General features: G+C 39.2%; 1 protein-coding gene across 2 annotated transcripts in view; it reads left to right on the top strand.

Annotated features, from left to right (window-relative positions):
* Nucleotides 1-19,741, top strand: part of SLC22A23 (solute carrier family 22 member 23) — a 137,198-nt gene that overhangs the window by 39,207 nt on the left and 78,250 nt on the right. For both annotated transcript variants that reach the window (XM_070747178.1, XM_070747179.1), the window contains exons 2-3: nt 2,100-2,203; nt 6,824-6,978. In XM_070747178.1, the coding sequence (XP_070603279.1) occupies nt 2,100-2,203; nt 6,824-6,978 (259 nt within the window). The remainder of the gene's footprint in view (nt 1-2,099; nt 2,204-6,823; nt 6,979-19,741) is intronic.

The raw sequence follows: 19,741 nt of genomic DNA, 5'->3' as shown, positions 1-19,741 counted from the left end.
AAATACTTCCCATTTTCTTCAAGGTGAAGACTAGCTATAGAAGATGCCAGGAAGGACATTTTATCCAGTCATTTCATGTTACTGGATATATACAAGCTTCCCAGAACTCTTAACAGCTTAACAATAACCCTTCCTTCTCTGATTACAGATGATCTAGCCAAAACTCTGTTAATATTTGCTTTGAATACAGAAAAATAACACGGTTGTTTACCATTCACTTACATGACCTTAGATATCGACCTCCACCGAAGAACAAAAAAATGGGCGCTGTTTTAAAGAGCCATTAGAATATTTTCTTATGGGAAATAGAAAAAAGAAAAAGGAAAGGGCAAAAAGAGTGATGGAAGTAAACCAATAAAGAAAATAAACTAGACAAAGGAGACACTTCTTTTTGGCAGGAGTTCGTGCCAAAAGCAGAGGATGTTAGTAAATACATCATCTGCTTTTTAAAATTAGACAGATTTATTGTTGATACATTTACCACAGAAGATGTCCATATTCAGAGAATATATCTCAAAACTCTCAAAACGCCAGTGGGAAGAAAGAGTGAATGACTAGAATTGTAAAATCTTATCATGACCTGGTTATCATCTTCTGTAAGTTTTTAACTAGCTGCTTCTAGGGGAGAAAAAGCTTAAATCAGTAAGAAATAACGATTTTTATCCTTTTGTAAACATGACAACACCAAGGTAAAATTACCGATAGTCACCATAGTGAACATACAAGTGGTCAACACAACTGAATCCAAAATTTCTGTGGTTGGGCAAGAGAGTTGTATCATTTTGTAGTCTTTCTTTCCATAGTTGTTAAGTGAATAATTGCAGATGTTAAGTTAATAACAGGGTTACTAAGTCCGAGTCTATGGAGAGGGACGGCATACAAATCTAATAAATAAATAAGTAAGTAAGTAAGTAAGTAAGTAAGTAAGTAAGTAAGTAAGTAAGTAAATAAATAAATAAATAAATAAATAAATAAATAAATAAATAAATGGTTGTTAAGTGAATCTGCCCCCTCCACTGACTGCTTATCAGAAGGTCACAAAGGTGATCACATGACCCCAGGAGACTGTAACCATCATAAAAACATGCCCTGGCCAAGAGTCCAAATTCTGATCACTTGATCATGGCGATGTTGCAGTGGTCATAAGTAGTGTTGGGCGAACCCATTGAAGTTCGGGTTTGGCGGGTTCGGACGAACTTGCCGTCGGAGTTCAGGTAGGTTTGCCGAACCAAACCCAAACCCCAACACCTCTGGTCTGGGGGAGGCGAAGCGCTGGAGAGGGGGGGTGTCAGGCTCCATCAAACGGGCGATGGCCGGGAGCCGCCGAAAATCACTGCCCCTAGTTCTCTCTCATTTTGGTGGCTCCCAGCCATTGCCTAACACCTCCCCCCAACGCTTCACTTCCCGCCGGGCAAGAAGGTTCAGGAGGCAGGTTCTGCCGGGCCGGCTTTTGAGGATCCTGGTGGCCAGCTTCAAGCGGGCGATGGCTGGGAGCCAATGAAAATCTCTGCCCCTAGTTCTCTCTCGTTTCGTCGGCTCCCGTCCATCTAAGTCAGAGCCCTCTCTGCCTCCCACTCTTGCCCACCGCCTGCTTGAAGCTGCTGGCTGGGATCCTGAATAGCCGGTTGGCAGAACCTGCCTCCCCACCCCTCTGGCCCGGCGTGAGGTGAAGCGCTGGGGGGGGAGGTTAGGCTCCGGGTCTGGAGTCGCCCCTCCTGTCCCTCCCAAGCTGAGTCAGTGGCTTGAGCCTCGGAGCCCGCCTCCCCCTCCCACCCACCGCGGTGTTCGAGCGAACACTGAACCTGAATACAGACTTCTGGAAAGTTCCGGGTTCAGGTTCGGTATGCCGAACCCCACAAAGTTCAGCACAGGCCTGAACTATGCAAGTTCGGTTCACCCAACACTAGTCATAAGTGTGAAAAATGTTTGTCACTTTTTTCAGTGCTGTTATAATTTTGAATGGTCATTAAGTGAATAGTTTTCAGTAGAGGACTACGTGTACTTGACAGTTATATGTGATTTTGCTCCAAGTACATGAAAATAACCCTATCTACTTTAAATGCATCATCTTTCTTTTTTCTCTTTTTCGTTGCTTTTAGTGGGATCTGGTCTGTGACTCTGCCTGGAAAGTTCACATCGCGAAGTTTTCTCTGCTTGTAGGATTAATCTTCGGCTACCTAATAACAGGATGTATAGCTGATTGGTAAGTTTAACTAAAACCACTATGAAATTGCTCTCCATGAGGAAATGACATTTTGTCACCACCAATGATGCTTGAATTTTTTCTATAAATTTCCATTTCAATGCACAAATACCCAGAATTTCATGCCCACAATGGCAGAATAGATTTTAAAATAATAGAATTAGCAAAAATGAGAAGAACTTACTTATCTCGACCAGGATAAAACCACAGGTGCTTTAATAAAAGACTTAAAAATCTTTTATGGACTTTTTGGTGAAAATAGAAAAAAAAGTGAAATGGTGATCTTTATATTTTCTGAATGAAAAAAAAGGTTGAACATGCAATTTCTGTAATTTAATTTCACAAAATTTCTGTAATGTAATTTTTAAAAGGGACAAGGGATAATACATTCATTTGCAATTGTGAATAAGATAAAAAAAATCATTAACTATCTTTTTCTTCTTTTCGTTCTCTAATTGGTTCTTCTCATTTTTTCTAACTGGTTTATATGTTTTACATTAACCTTTACTGACATAAAAATCTTCAATAAAGTTCATGCACACATACATAAGCATAGTATTTCACAAATGACTTGCCATTGATTGATATTGTTACTGTGCTAAATAAAGTAATTTTACAAAATAAAAGAAGGCATTTGAGGTAATAGGGATGGCTTAAGCTTGTGTGCTTGAATTAAACCTTCCTTCAGCTTTATTTTATGTTGAAATTCAGCTTCCAATATCTCCCAACTATTGAAGTAATTTAGAGAAAATGACAATACGTCTTACTTAAAATATACTATCCCTGTATGGAATTTTAATGCAGCCAAATATTTACTTCATCATAGCCACTGAGTTCATTGCTAGTAAGAAAAGAACTAGAAATTGTAGGAGTTGAATTTGAAATTTTAGATAAATTAAAAACAAATTCCCAATAATAAAGAATTAAAGGATTACTTTCATTCTTAAATTTAGAAAAGCACAGAATACAAATATTTTATTCTATGCACAATATACAGTATATATATATATATATGTATGTATGTATGTATGTATGTATGTATGTATGTATATATATATATATGTATGTCACATGTTTAAGCTGAATTTGAAAATTAAGGGAGACTAGGATAGATCTATTTCGGCCTTATTTTGGCCTCATCAGCTAGCCATACCCACTGGGACTTGAACCTGCAACCTTTGCCTTGTAAGGCAGAGAATTATCCTCTAGGCTACAGTATCCAATCACTGGACCAGAATATCTCCGAGACCGCCTACTGCCGCACGAATCCCAGCGACCGATTAGGTCCCACAGAGTGGGCCTTCTCCGGGTCCCGTCAACTAAACAATGTCGGTTGGCGGGCCCCAGGGGAAGAGCCTTCTCTGTGGCGGCACCGGCCCTATGGAACCAACTCCCCCCGGAGATTAGGATTGCCCCTACTCTTCCTGCCTTCCGTAAACTCCTTAAAACCCACCTTTGTCGTCAGGCATGGGGGAATTGAAACATCTCCCCCTGGGCATGTTTAATTTATATATGGTATGCGTGTGTGTATGTCTGTTAGTATATGGGGTCTTTTAAATCTTTAAACATTTTAAAAACTGTTGGACTATTTATGATTTGTTGTTACATGTTGTGAGCCGCCCCGAGTCTTCGGAGAGGGGCGGCATACAAATCGAATAAATAATAATAATAATAATCCAATCCCTTCAGCTCTGTACCAGGGAAGGGTTACATTTTGTGTCGAATCACCCTGGTATATTGAAGGAACATCACAGCTCCTTATACATATATATATGTAGATTGTTCTGAGTTTCGGTGAAATCACATTCACCATCATCAGGCTGAAGTTGTAAGCTTCGTGCTGCTGTAAATATAGTTTAAAACTAAATATAAAACTAAATATAGTTAAAAACTATATTTACAGCAGCACAAAGCTTACAACTTCAGCCTGATGATAGTGAATGTGATTTCACCAAAATGTCACATAGACATGCAAAATATTACACGGGACAAAACCTATAAACAAAACATATATATATGTCACATGTTTTTTTGCTGAATTTGAAAATTAAGGGAGACTAGGATAGATCTATACATATATATATTTAAACCATTACTTGTTTGAGAATATAGACAGAGTTGTACATTCATACATATCTCCATGTATTTCAAACAGCTTTGATACCATATGCTGCTATGCAATAAAATCCATTCTGGATTTACATTTGCAGCTCCTAATGCTAGGAGCCTTACTTGGGCAAAAATTCACCAGCACCAGCTTCACATATTTCCATTTGCCTTGATGTCATAGTTGACACTTCCCAAGATAGCTTTTTGTAATTGATAATTTGGTCAAGCAGCTTTTCAGTGCTCTTGTTTTGATCAAAAATTTAATGGGAAAAGGAGGGAAGGGAAGGAGCATCAGTGTAATATTAACTGAAGCCAAACAAATATTTATCTTATTTATTCAGAATAATATATTCATCAGCAATTATCAGAAAATCATCCAAATAAGATGCTTGCATTTTCTTCAGATTTTAATGGTGATTAACCTAATGGTGATTTTTGTGATTTAAATTGCTAAACAATACCATGAAATAAAATCATGATTTAGAGGTTTGATGGGAGCATTTCATAGTTGCTTGGTAACCAGCAGAGACTGCGACTATGTTTTATTAAGCATGTTAGGTACCTGAATCTGGATTAGACATTGTGGCTTTTTATCTGGATAATGGCTGCAGTCTATTGCAGGGTTATGATAAATGTCACTTCTACCTGCTTCTACTTCCTAGCCAGAGCTGACTGATTTGGAAAGCAGATGATTTTAGGGACTAGATTTTTTTTTTAAATTCCTTAAAAAAAAATCAAACCAAAACAAATTATTTTCTAAAAATCCTTTTCGTTCTGTGGGTAGATTGGGTGTAATTATATGGTGAATGGATGTTTAAGAAACTATCATGTTAAGTAGGTTTATTCTAAGGGTTTTTTTTAATACTACTAAGTTGGTTGTGTGAAATAAACCATAAAATTGCTTGATGCAATTCCATAGGTTTTGGGGGGAAAACACAAAAAAGTATATTGCACAGGGATAGTGTTTTTTTCTGTTTTTATTTTCACCTTGTTGCAGTACTCACATTTTATTTCTTTTTAATGTTTTCACTAATGTTTTCATTGAACAAGATAAATTCACATTTTAAAAAAGCTTAAAAGTGCAGTATAGTGCTGTAAATAGTAATCCTAAGAAAAATGATGTATGGGATTCATATAACCATCCTCAAATATATCTGCAGAAACAATAGGACTTCCTTCTCCTCTCCATCCATCCATCCATCCATCCATCCAGCATCCCTCAGATCTTCTCCAAAGGCCCTCTCAAAATTCTGGAGGAAATTTAGTGAGGCTTGTGGTTACGTTGAGGAGGCAAAGAATTTTTTTTTTCATGGTAGATTCTATACTGCCAGGAGAAAGCCATCATTGGCTATAAACCCAGCATCTTTTTCAAAGTCAGGTTTTGATCCAAATGTTTATAAACCACCAATTTTCTGCCAGTATCTCCAACATTATATTTGTGAGCAACATACACTGATCATGACTACTCCAGGTTTAACAAAGGGGAGAAAAGTCACAATATGTCACCATGATGTCACCGTGACACCATGAGTTGAACATCTCCCTGTTCGAAAGCAAGAACCAACCTACAGTTATCTTTATTGCAATGAATTCCTTTGATTCTACATTGATTCTCATGTAGTTTTGCCCCATTTTATGTCTTTCCTTGCAACAGTTTGTTAAGTGAATCGCTGCAGTTGCTAAGTTAGTAGCACAGTTGTTAAATTCCCCATTTATTTATTTATTCATTCATTCATTCATTTAATCCAATACATAATACACATTGAAGAGAATAGATATGTAGTAATATAAATAAAGAAAAGAATAGAAGAAAAGATATAAAAGTATAGGTGAACATATTTGAAAGGAAGAAAAGATAAATGAGATAAGGAGAGACAATTGGACAGGGGACGGAAGGCACACTGGTGCACTTATGCACGCCCCTTTGTTCGTCAGAAGGTCACAAAAGGCGATTGCTGATGGTTGCAGTGTCCCAGTGACTCTGGGTCACTGCAACCATCATAACTATGACATTTGTGTCCCAGAAAAGCTTGGTTTTGAAGGGACACATATAAACTTTAAACATGAATAACTAGAAAGCAATAGAATATCAGCCAAAGTTTAACATGATTTTAGCCAAGATGAACTTGTGTTATGCAGGCATTTTTCAAAAGATATAAGAAGGAACAAAACTGCTTGAAACATATTCTCTTCCCGCCTCCCTTTTTTGTATGATGCTTATTTTTCATACCACAATTTATATTCTAGTTAGAGAAGGGTCCAAAATAAATTTATATAATTGTTGTTGGGTTTTTTTAAAATATACCCAATCCGAATCATAAATCTCCAGTGAGATACTGTTCCCAAAACATTTTGGGAATGTTTTGACAAGAGAGTGTTTACAATCATGGATTCTTTGAAATTGACTGGGGAACATTGTACCCAGTGCAGAATTCTAATTTGCAAATGGATAATATGGAACCTGTAATGCACAAATGCACATTTCCTTTTGTTCCTGTTTTGTTTTGACAGGGTTGGTCGTCGTCCAGTGCTGCTTTTCTCAGTGTTGCTCATCTTAATATTTGGACTGACAGTGGCCCTCTCAGTGAATGTCACCATGTTCAGCACACTCAGGTTTTTTGAAGGGTTTTGCCTGGCTGGAATAACCCTTTCCTTGTATGCACTACGTGAGTATTGTCTTCAGAATACCTCTTGGATATCTTTGTAAAAAAATGTTTATGTTATAAGCCTCATGTCGCTGTTGGTTGTGTTTTTGTATGATTATGCTAAGAAGATTGAGTGCCAGTTAGTGATGGGCGAACCCAACGGTGTTCAGTTTCGGCAAGTTCTGATGAACTTTATGCAAAATTTGGATGAACCCAAACGGGGAATCCCTCCCACGAAGAAATTCCAGGGGCGGAGCTTTGACATCACCGGCAGGTTGCTAAGGACGCCAAGGTGATCACTTTCTGGATTCCATGGAATCCAGTAAGTGATCACCTTGGCATCCTTAGCAACCTGCTGGTGATGTCAAAGCTCCGAACGCTGAACACGACCCCGAACTTTGCCCAAATTTGAAAAAAAAATTGGGTTTGTGTTCAACATACCGAACACCACAAAATTCGGTACGGACCCGAATTGTGAGGGTTTAGTTCGCCCATCACTAGTGCCAATTCTACAAACAAACATACATACATACATACATACATACATACATACATACATACATACATACACACACATCATACATACATAAAAAAATAAAGGGAAGACTCAAATAACACATTCAAGATCAGAATGAATGAAAGATTCTCATTGAATACTTTGTTCGGTACAAAGTTGAATGTGCACAACAGCATGTGAAATTGATTGTCAATCAGTGTTGCTTCCTAAGTGGACAGTTTGATTTCACAGAAGTTTGATTTACTTGGAGTCAAATTGTGTTGTTTAAATGTTTCCTTTATTTGTTTGAGCGGTGTGTATATATATATCTCATTACTCAGTTTCGTCTTGTGTTATGTTACTCAGAAACTAGTCAAACTGGCTGGTGCAGCTATGGTGTTAGACAGAACAACAGAATAAGTGATGCTGAATGAAGATAACCTTAAGAGCTGGGTAGATACTCTCTTGGATCACGTTTAATCTAGCCAACCAAATAGGGCAAATTAGATGCTCCATGAAGTATGTGGGTAGGGCATGATTATATACACTATATAAGATGCCTCTTCTATCTCATCATTAAAAATAATTACACATCGAAGCCAAATGCCTTTTTCATTGGCCACTGCACCAAAACATATTTCGATTGCAAGCAGGCTCAAGGCCAACATTTCACATTAAAAGTTCTCTTCCTTTTCCCAACCTATTCCTGAGTTGCTTTGGAGAATACTGTGCACCCAGTTTTCCAGCCAGGCCTTAGACCAGAGGTCCCCAACCGCCGGTCCGCGGACCGGCACCGGGCCGTTGGGGGTTTTCAGCCGGTCCGCGGCGCCAGGGCCCCCTCGGCCTTTCCGCACCACCAGCGGCGCTCCCCCCGCCAGCCAGCCAAGCCCCGCGCCCGCCGGAACCGGCTCCTCGCTCTCCCCCCGCCGCCCGCCTCGTTTGCAGGAGGTGGGGAGGGTCGGGCGGCCCGCCAAGGCCAGGAGGGACGCCGCTGCCCCCCCCTTCCCTCTCTCCGCCCGCCGCTGCGCCTCCTTGACGCCGAGAGGAAATGCCGGCAAAGGCTTTTCTCAGCGGAGGTCTTCAATGTCGGGGGCGCACGGGCGGTTGCACGCGCTCCCTATCTCCCTGCTAGCCCACTCGGAGTATTCAAAATAAGAAAAACCTTTGCCGGCGAAGGCTTTTCTTATTTTGAATATTCCGAGTGGGCTAGCAGGGAGATAGGGAGCGCGTGCAACCGCCCGTGTGCCCTCGACATTGAATATCACCTTCGCCGGCCCCACCTCTCCTGCAAACCCCCTTGCTGAGAGCCCGGGGCGAAAGTGCTCTCGCAAAGGTGAGGCGGGCAGGGTGTGCGCGCGTCACCGCTGAGAAGAACGGAGAACGAGAGTGAGTGATAGCAACAGACAGCAAGATAGAGAGAAAGTGAGAAAGAGAGAGTGAGAGAAAGGGGGGGAGAAAGAGATAGCAAGAGAGAGAACAAGAGAGAGAGAGAGCGTGAGAAAGAAAACAAGAAAGAGTGAGAGAGAAAGCAAAAGAGACAGAAAGAAAACAAGAGAGAGAAAGTGAGAAGAAGAGAGAGAAAGAGGGGGAGAGAGAGAGAAAGAGAGGGAGAGGGAGAAAGAGAGAGGGAGAGGGGGGAGAGATAGCAAGAGAGGGAGAGAGAGAAAGAGAGAGGGAAAGGGGGGAGAGATAGCAAGAGAGGGAGAGAGAGAAAGAGAGAGGGAAAGGGGAGAGAGGGGGGAGAGAAAGAGAGAGGGAGAGAGAGAGGAGATAAAGGAAGAGGAGAGAGAGAAAGGAAGAGAAAGAAAGAAAGAGGGATAGAAAGAGAGAGAGAGTGAGAGATGCTCAGTGAGCCTTTCTTTGAAGTTGCCTTTCTTTCTTTCTCTCTTTCTTGCTTTCTTTCTTGCTCTTTTTCTTTCTCTCTTTTACCTTCCCTTCCTCTATTTCTTCTTTTCTTTCTCCTTCCTACCTTCTTCCCTTACTCTCCCCTTTCATAGGTTTCCTTGCTTCCTTCCTCTGTTCCTGTCCCTTCCCCCCTTCTTTCTTTCTTTCCTTCCTTCCTTTCCTCCCTCCATTTCTTGCTTTCCTTTTCCTTCCTCCCTTCTTTCCTCCCTCATTCCCTTCTTTCACTCCTTCCTCTCTTACTCTCCCCTTTCACACCTTTCCTTGCTTCCTTTGCACCCTTCTTCTGTTCCTGTCCCTTCCCTCTTTCCTTCCTTCCTTCCCACCCTCCGTCCATTCATTCACCCATTCCTCTCTTGATCGCCCCTTTTACGGCGCCGCTGACAGCTAGCTCCCCCCCCCCACTGGGCCATGGAAAACTGGTCTAGCTTAAAGCCGGTCCCTGGTGCAAAAAAGGTTGGGGACCTCTGCCTTAGACAATACATGCAGAGATCAGAAGAGATTGTTTTTCTGAAAGTAATTGTTAATATGTCCAGAGAAAACGTTATTTGAATACCATATTTAATTGATCCCATTGAAATAAGTGGAATGTTCATTAAAGCAGTTTATCATTATGTCCAGTTAACATACTAACAGTTAACATACTAAATACAGTTTGCTTGGATTTTACAATCTTCAGGGGTTTTTCTCTTTGTCTCTCTCTTATGGGATAAAATTAAAGATCTCCTCAATTACCACGCTTGGACATATATATTACTGTACATATTTATCGGCAACGAAACATTTATTGGCAACAATCAAATTAGATTCCTATTGTCCTTTTTTCCCTGGGCTCCCTAGTCTAGCCAAATATTAATTTTAGTAAGATTGGCTAAGGTCAGCTAGATGGTCTTCAGAGGAATACAAACAGCATGTTGTCCATACAACGGTGCAAGATGTTCTGTAAATCCATTTCCATTTTTTTTCTGAATCTATTTCCTTTTATTGTTTTCATTATGGTTATTCTGGGCTCAGGGAGATCCCAGTTAAGTAAAGTTAATAATACAAGTTCATGTGGAGTTAGGATAAGGCAATATTCATCAATATTGTTCAATATTTGCCACATAGCCATGATTTATTTACTTGTTTTACAAGTTTTCTTAAACACCAGTTTCTTTTCTTGGTCAAAGAGGGAAGGGAAGAGGCTCACTTCAAAAGAATTCGGGCAGAAAACTTGGTGTACGTGAATCAATTCTAGCAGTTACACCTGAAAATTAAGTACAGAATATACTGCACAGCCTAATATTAGTGATTTGTATCCAAAATTCTCTAAGCCAGTGATTCTCAACCTGGGGGTCTCCTAAGACCAAGGGGAAAAGACAAATTTCCCATGGTGTTAGGAACTAAAGCTTCTATCCTGGAGCCTTGGAACATATTTTAACAATCCGACCAATCAAGCATTTACAGTGGGAGTATCCTTCTGACCTTCCTGCCAATCAGCTTAAAGCTCTGTTGGCAGAATTAGCGTTAGACTTATGGCTGGGGGTCACCACAAAATGAGGAACTGTATTAAGGGATCACAGAATTAGAAAGGTTGAGAACCACTGCTCTAAGCAAAATAAAAAAGTGTCATAGACTCCGACAAGAAGTAGAGATGAGGCAATTGTTGTATGTGTGAATTGCTACGGGTATCAATTTCTTATTTTCCAATTTTCTCTCATTTTCTTCTTCATACGCAACTTAAGCCCATGTTAATGTTTATATGCATATTTGCTTAAAAGATTAATATAAATCTGTTGGTCTTTTACAAGCAATGTTCTTAAAACTAAATCTCTTTGAAGATTCTTTTTCGCAAATGTAAACATCTGAGTCACACATCCCTCTAATGGCTATCTGGCTACATACACTTTTTATATGTAAAATTTTGAAAAGTGCAAATATTTAAAGGTTTTCAAATCAGCATAGAAAAAAATCACTTTCTATCATTGAGAGAGGCCTGGGAATATCCCCTGAAGCCATTGTTAAGGTATGATTTATCTAAGGATAGTTTATTGCAAAACAATTTTTCACAATTGACTGAGTTTATGGAATGCATTGAGCTCTAGGCCATGATTAACAAACCACAGTGGCTATGTTTATACAACCCCATGTCGTCCCCAAATCACACTGTGTTTACTGAGTTGGATGAACCAGGAGAAAGATAATTTTGGATCTGAGTAGATTGGAAGTCCACATATAATAACCAAGACAGTTCAATTCCTTCGAACTGAACAAAATTCTCATATGTCTTGGGAGCATAGGAATGGAAAGTAGGTCACAAGATACAATACTATGTAAAATGATACAGGCATGCCACTTGTAATGTGACACAAAGGATTGTTAGAGATTATCTTGAACAATTAGAAGACTTTAGGATTTGTTGTCCTTGTTTTGATACATGATGTAATTTCACCTGATCAGAAATAGCTCTTCTAGGAACAGAATATCTTTCTACCGGCTAAACAACATTGTTGGAACCAAGCCCACTTCAGTACAGTATTGCTTCTTTTGTTTAAAGATGCCTACTCGGCTTTTTCACCATGAAAGCCCTTGAGGGGACCTTCAAAAACAGTATTACATCATGTTTAAAGCATTATACCCAATAGAGAAATCTAATGAATTGTGCTTGCCAAGTTAAAAGAAAGTAGGAAGGGTGTCAGGGGGAAATGTTTAATCATTAAGAACCATGCAATTAATCTAGATTACAGATACAAAATGCTTCATGCGATCGTATCTTCAGAATCCATCATTTAAGTCCTCAAAAGTGGGATGCTGTTTACAGTTATAATATGAATACTTTGCCAAGCTAAGTTCCTCAATCCGTACGAAAGGAAACTGAAATTTTATAGCCCAGTGAACTACAAGTTGATTGACATATGTGTTGAGTAATGTGCAGTCCTTTTGGTACATAGCACTCCTTAATAGAATTCAAAAAATTGTGATTTATGGCATGAGTTGTAAGGAAAGAGAAGGAGAAGAATCCCCCACAAGTTGGATTGATTCAATTACATTTATGATGAATGTACTATTGGAAGGCCTGAAGAACCGAAGGGTTGAGAACAGTTTGTCGGCTTGAAAATATATCTGGGTGGTTATTAAGAATCAATATTGACCTGACGGCACATAATTAGTGTCAGGTTCTGTAAAGTTTGGGAAAAGAATCCTCAGCTTGCAAAAGTAGTAACCAAGTTTGTTTATCCTGAAATAGGTACTAATGGATCATCTTAAAGTTTACAGAAAGGAATCTTTGTTGGAGTGAATGTTTCATGCTCCCAGGGGTCGGCTACTGCCCGGATGGAGGGGGGGGACACAGTGGGGTAGCGGAAATGGAGCTCCACCCCAGAGCACCCAATTTGCACGAAAAAGATGTTGAAAGAAAATGCAGGGCGTCCTGTGTAAGCCACGCCCACAGTATGGTAGCAAAAAGGAGACATTGACAATCAAATAATAGCTATGATCTTTGTTAGTCCAAGAAACGAGGACCTTTAAAAACATAGACAATAAAATATTCAAATGTACCTCTTTATTTATTTATTTATTTTTATTTATTTCTTTGTTTTGTCCAATACATAGTACACATTGAAGAGAATAGATATGTAATAAGATAAATAAAGAAAAGAATAGAAAAAAGATATAAAAGTATAGGTGAACATATTTGAAAGGAAGAAAAGATAAATGAGATAAGGAGAGATAATTGGACAGGGGACGGAAGGCACACTGGTGCACTTATTCACGCCCCTTATGAGTAGACAATGGTAAGATTAGTATCCTATTTGTTACTGTGATTGAAGTAAAAATATTCATCGGCAATTAAGCAGTCAGGAAAGCTGGAGGTAATAACATTTCATTATTTTCAGTGCTGACTAACTCTTATCTTATACTGCCCACAGCCATTCTATTTATTTGAAGTGATAGTATATGTTCACCCTCTGAATACTCAATCTTGAATACTGGCTCCCCATAACTCTGTGCTAAGGAAGCTTTGGGTTTTTTTCAAATATTCTCCAAAAATAGCTGTTCTCATTCCTAATCCATTAGTAAACTTCATGGGATTTATGGGCGTTGGAGTCCAATAATGCCTGGAAGTTCACAGCTGTTCTACATTAACAAATGTTTCTTCTCTCTTTCCTCTTGTACTGTTTGCAAAGTTTACAGAAAAGTTGCTAGCAAAAAAAAGATGAATCACATATATTTGTGAAAAGTGTTTTCCATTTTGGGGTGCAGGTGCTCCTTTTTTTTTAATTAGAAAATTTTATTTATACACATATATACAAAACGCAAAAGACATTTAAAAACATTGGACGTTTGTGTAGCAAATCTGTTTTCCATTTCTTATTGTGCTCACAACCTATTACATAGCTATTTTTAACGTATTGTTATTAACAGTTTTTATACATCAGTCTTACTTCCATATCTATTTTTTTAAGCCTTTATCGCCAAGAAATATCTTTTATTTTCTTCTTTTTAATATATATATATATATGTCACATGTTTTTTGCTGAATTTGAAAATTAAGGGAGACTAGGATAGATCTATTTCGGCCTTATTAGCTAGCCATACCCTCACTGGGACTTGAACCTGCCACCTTTGCCTTGTAAGGCAGAGAATTAACCTCTAGGCTACAGTATCCAATCCCTTCAGCTCTGCACCAGGGATGGGTTACATATTTTTGTGTCGAATCACCCTGGTGTATTGAATATATAGAATATATAGAATAGTATATAGAATACAGTATATATATTCTATTACTGACTATACATTTGTTACATTTTCTTTTTTTCCAACCCACAATATAACTTGCCCCAATAGTCATAATATTCCAAATCTTCCTTATTTTTAATTCTAATGTTAGTTTAACCATTTTCGTGCACATTATTATTTTCTCTATTAGATCTTCCTCAGTCGATACGTTTTCATTTTTCCAATATTGCGCAAATATAATTCTTGCCACAGTTGTAATATGTAAGATTAGGTATATCTGGCTTTTCTCAAATTTTTCGTGCATTATTCCCAATAAAAAGAGCTCCGTTTTTCCCCCCATTTTCCTTTCTAACCAAATTCTTCTAACCAATTTTTAATTTTTTCCCAGTAGCTCTTTGCTTTACACAATACCAACCTGGTGATGGGTGCAGGTGCTCCTGACAGCTATAATAATAGTCTGGTTATTTATCATAGATAAGTCTTCGGCTTATGACCACAATTGAGCCTAAAATTTATGTTGCTAAGTTAGACATTTGTTAAGTGAGCTTTGCCCCATTGTACATTTCACTGCAATTGTTAAAATTTGTACTTCTCCATTAACTTCACTTGTCAGAAAGTTGCAAAAGGTGACCATATAATCCAGGACACTACAACCGTCATCAGTTTCTAAGCGTCCAAATTTTGATCACCTGATCATGGGGAGGCTGCAAAGATCATCAGTATGAAAAATGGTCATAGGTCACTTTTTCAGTGCCTTCAAGCAGTCACTTAGTGAACTACTGTAAGTCAAAGAGTACCTGTATTTATGTTGCCTATTTATATATTGTTCTGTCTGGCTCTCTGGTAGAATCCTCCCAAAAAATCACAGGTACAAAATTCAGACACACACACGTTTGAAAATTCAAAACAATGTTCTTTATAATGAAAATTCACTTAAACCAAGCCCTCTTTTGGTATAGCAAAGAGCACTCGTCTCCAAACAAACTGGTAATTTGTACAAGTCCCTTATCATTTCTGTGATACTTAGCTTGCAGCTGTGAGGCAATTCACAGTCCTTCTTCTTTCACAAAGTAAAACACACTTTGTCCTGGTTTAGTTTCAAAGCGGGGAAAAATCAGCACACAAAAGGTCAAAGTCAGTAAAGCAGTCACGAAACACAACGATCAGATAATCCTCCACAATGGCCAAACCCACAGGCTGCTATTTATAGCAGCCTCACTACTTACCACAGCCCCACTCAACCACAGGTGGCCTCATTTTCTTTGATAATAATATCTCAGTTGTTGTTGCCTATGCATCGCTCTCCGCATGCGTGGCTGTATCATTAACTCTTGTTCTGAATCCAAGGAGGAGCTAGATAATTGATCTCCTTCTGAGCTGTCTGCCACACTCTCCTCCCCCCTGTCACTCATGTCTTCTTGGTCAGAGGAGCCTTCATCAGCAGATTCCACTGGGGACAAAACAGGCCTGCAGCATGTGGATGTCTCCCCCACATCCACAGTCCTTGGGGCAGGAGCTGGGCCAGAGCTTACCACAACATATATCAAACCTTTGAACCATCCGTCTGTCCCATACACAGAAATTAGATCCTTCATTTTCTGGTTAAAATTGCCATATTCGTTCTGTCTCTAACATGGCTTTAACTTCAGTGTGCGAGGTGTAAAAAGCAGTGGGACAGATTTACACAGAGGATTAAAAAAAATTACGCTGCAGAATTATGAAGCTCAGGCGAGAATAAGCAGGTGATTGGGCTCTAAAATAGCTTTGTTTGTGTAGAGAATAAGTCTCTCTGTGTTGGCACAAAGTAACTAGCCTATCTCTGGACTGAAATACTGTACACCCAAGGGAAAATGCAAGGGTACCAAACAAGCAAGATACAGGGAGTCCTCAACTTACAACCAATTTTATAAACCATTTAGCAATGGTTTAAAGTCACACCGTCACTGAAAAACTAAAAAATGAGAGTGTAGACAGACAGACTTCAGAGGATAATCAGAAATACAGATAAAAACAATTACTGTACTACCAACCTGCCTTCCATTGAGGACCTGTATACTGCACAAGTTAAATAGAGGGCCGTGAAAATATTTACTGCCCCCTCACATCCTGGACATAAATTGTTTCAATTCCTACCCTCAAAATTATGCTATAGAGCACTGCACACCAGAACAACTAGACACAAGAACAGTATTTTCCCCGAATGCCATCACTCTGCTATGCAAATAATTCCCTCAACACTCAAACTATTCACTAAGGCTGCATTACTGTTACTATTAGTCTTCTCATTGTTCCTATCACCCATCTCCTCCCACTTATGACTGTAGGACTATAACTTGTTGCTTGTATCTTTACAGTTTATATTAATGTTGATTGTTCCTGACTGTTTATTTGTACCCTATAACAATCATTAAGTGTTGTACCTCATGATTCTTAATAAATGTATCTTTTCTTTTATGTACGCTGAGAGCAAATGCACGAAGGAGAAATTCCTTGTGTGTCCAATCACATTTGGCCAATAAAAAATTATATTCTATTCTATTCTAAAAAATGATCGGTCTTAGTCAGTTAGTTTGATTGCCACACCATTCCCGTGGTCATGCATTAAAAATTTGAATGTGTGACAACCAATTATATTTACAACTGTTCCTGCATCTAGGGGTTATGTAATTGCCATTGGTGATCTTTATTTTTTTTAAAATTTATTTATTTATTTATTTATTTATTTATTTTGTCCAATACACAATGAGGGTTTTAGTGGGTATATATCTATACAGTGTTCCCTCGATTTTCGCGGGGGATGTGTTCCGAGACTGCCCGCAAAAGTCGAATTTCCGCGAAGTAGAGATGCGGAAGTAAATACACTATTTTTGGCTATGAACAGTGTCACAAGCCTTCCCTTAACACTTTAAACCCCTAAATTACAATTTCCCATTCCCTTAGCAACCATTTAGATTATTATTCATCATGTTTATTTATTAAAGTTTATTTTTTAAAAAAATTATTAAAGGCGGACGAAAGTTTGGCGATGACATATGACGTCATCAGGGAGGAAAAACCGTGGTATAGAGGAAAAAACCGCAAAGTATTTTTTAATTAATATTTTTGAAAAACCGTGGTATAGGCTTTTTGCAAAGTTCGAACCCGCGAAAATCGAGGGAACACTGTATACACATAGTAAAATACATGATGAAGGTTATAGATGTGATACTCATAGTAAAATATATCTAAGAAATAATAGAAAAGAAGGTATAGTAATAGAACATAACAATGAAAGAATACAAGAAGAGATATAGGAATAGAAGAAAGGAATAGGAGATATAGGAGAGCAATAGGACAGGGGACGGAAGGCACTCTAGTGCACTTGTACTCGCCCCTTACTGACCTCTTAGGAATCTGGATAGGTCAACCGTAGATAATCTAAGGGTAAAGTGTTGGGGGTTTGGGGATGACACTATGGAGTCCGGTAATGAGTTCCACGCTTCGACAACTCGGTTACTGAAGTCATATTTTTTACAGTCAAGTTTGGAGCGGTTAATATTAAGTTTAAATCTGTTGTGTGCTCTTGTGTTGTTGTGGTTGAAGCTGAAGTAGTCGCCGACAGGCAGGATGTTGCAGCATATGATCTTGTGGGCAATACTTAGATCATGTTTAAGGTGTCTTAGTTCTAGGCTTTCTAGGCCCAGGATTGAAAGTCTAGTCTCGTAGGGTATTCTGTTTCGAGTGGAGGAGTGAAGGGCTCTTCTGGTGAAGTATCTTTGGACATTTTCAAGGGTGTTAATGTCTGAGATGTGATATGGGTTCCAAACAGATGAGCTATATTCGAGGATGGGTCTGTATTCGAGAATGGGTCTTCCACCTATCATCTATCATCCAACAGTGGGGGAAACTGGATTCAGTTAACTACTTTTTGATTCACTTAACAATCCCAGTAATTTCCTTAAGAACTGCTGCAAAAAGAAAAAGGTCCTTAAATCAGGTGCACTTAATTTAACAGCCACCTTGCTTAGCAACAGATATTCCAGTCCTGATTATGGTTGTATGTTGAAGACTTATCTGTAGACTTGGTCTCACTTGCAGTGATGTCATTCACATTGCTGTAAACTTTCTAGGGAACAGAACAAAGAAAGGAGAAAATATATCTGCACTTTAATTACTAAAAGGTTACACAAGGTGAATCCTTTTCCTGAACTCAGAATGTAGTAAAAACAGAGCCAGACTTGTCAGGCATTGGCATTAAGCAGCCCAGTGCTTCCTTCCTTGTTGTTTGTAGATCAAAAGTGACATAACATAGAATAACAGAGTTGGAAGGGATCTTAGAGCTCATCTAGTCCAACCCCCTGCTGGAGCAGGAGACCCTACTACACTCATGATGGCATGCCACAGGTGCCACAGGTGGCACGTGGAGCCATATCGGAGGGCACGTGATGCATTGCCTTATGTAAGCTCACCAGCTGATTTTCCGCCTTGGAGAAGGTCGTTTTTCCCTCTGGAGGCTTCAGGGAAGCTTCCTGAAGCCCCGGAGTGCAAAAAAACCACCCAATGGGCAAACTGGAAGTTCGGAAAAACAGACTTCCGGTTTGCTCATTGTGCTGTTTTTCACACTCCGGGGCTTCATGAAGCTTCCCTGAAGCCTCCGGGGTGCAAAATACAGCACAAAGGGCAAACCGAAAGTCTGTTCTTTAGCCCCGTGTAGAGTGTGTTGCAAAAGTCAAGACGAGAGGTGATGAGGGCATGAGTGACTCTGCAGAGTACCTCCTGGTCAAAGTAGGGTGGCAACTAGTATGGCCTACAGCAAAGATAGGCAGGGAAAAGAAAAATAAGTGAATGGCAAGGCATTGTGGAAGTTGCATTTTTAAAAAGTCTGTACAGGTAGTCCTTCACTTACAACCATTATTTAGCGACCATTCAAAGTTGCAGTGGCAATGAAAAAGTGACTTACAACCATTCTTCCCATTTACAGCCATTGCAGCATTCTCATGGTCACATGACCCAAAATTCAGGTGCTTAGCAACGGACTCATGATGGCGGCCTTGTCCCAGAGTCATGAAGTCAGCTAGTGCAACCTTCTGACAAGCAAAGTCAATGGGGAACTTTGATTTACTTAACAAATGTGATACTAACTTAACAACTGCAGTGATTCACTTAACAATTGTGGCAAGACAGGTTGTAAAATGGGGCATGACTCATTTAATATTTATTAATTTGTTTATTAATTAGATCTATATGCCGCCCCTCTTCGAGGACTGTCATGGTTAGCAACTAAAATGTGGGTCTCAATTGTGGCCATAAGTCAAGGAATACCTGTACAGGACAGAAGATTAGCTTCCATAAAATCCCATTGTTGACAACCTCATCTCCTTGCATACTTGTGTCTTTTTCACCACTAGGGATATAATAGATGAGTGGAAATATCTTCACACATGCCTCTCTGTTTCTCATCTGGTCTATTATTAATTAACTGAGTCACTGTGTTTACAATACAAAGGGATTTCTCTTCCTCTCGCTCTGTCTCTTCAAATGTCCTCTTCATGATGTTTAGTTATTTAGACAGACACGAGGCTTTGGTATCCTCATGTATTCTTAATCTAGCTTTTATATCGCTATAATGATTTTCAGCACAATGATTTTGAGTGCCTGGTGATTTGTAAAAACATAGCAAAGCACAAT

Source organism: Erythrolamprus reginae, chromosome 3 (assembly GCF_031021105.1).
Source record: "Erythrolamprus reginae isolate rEryReg1 chromosome 3, rEryReg1.hap1, whole genome shotgun sequence".
Lineage (NCBI taxonomy): Eukaryota > Metazoa > Chordata > Lepidosauria > Squamata > Dipsadidae > Erythrolamprus > Erythrolamprus reginae.
This window is presented reverse-complemented; position numbering and strand designations above follow the sequence as displayed.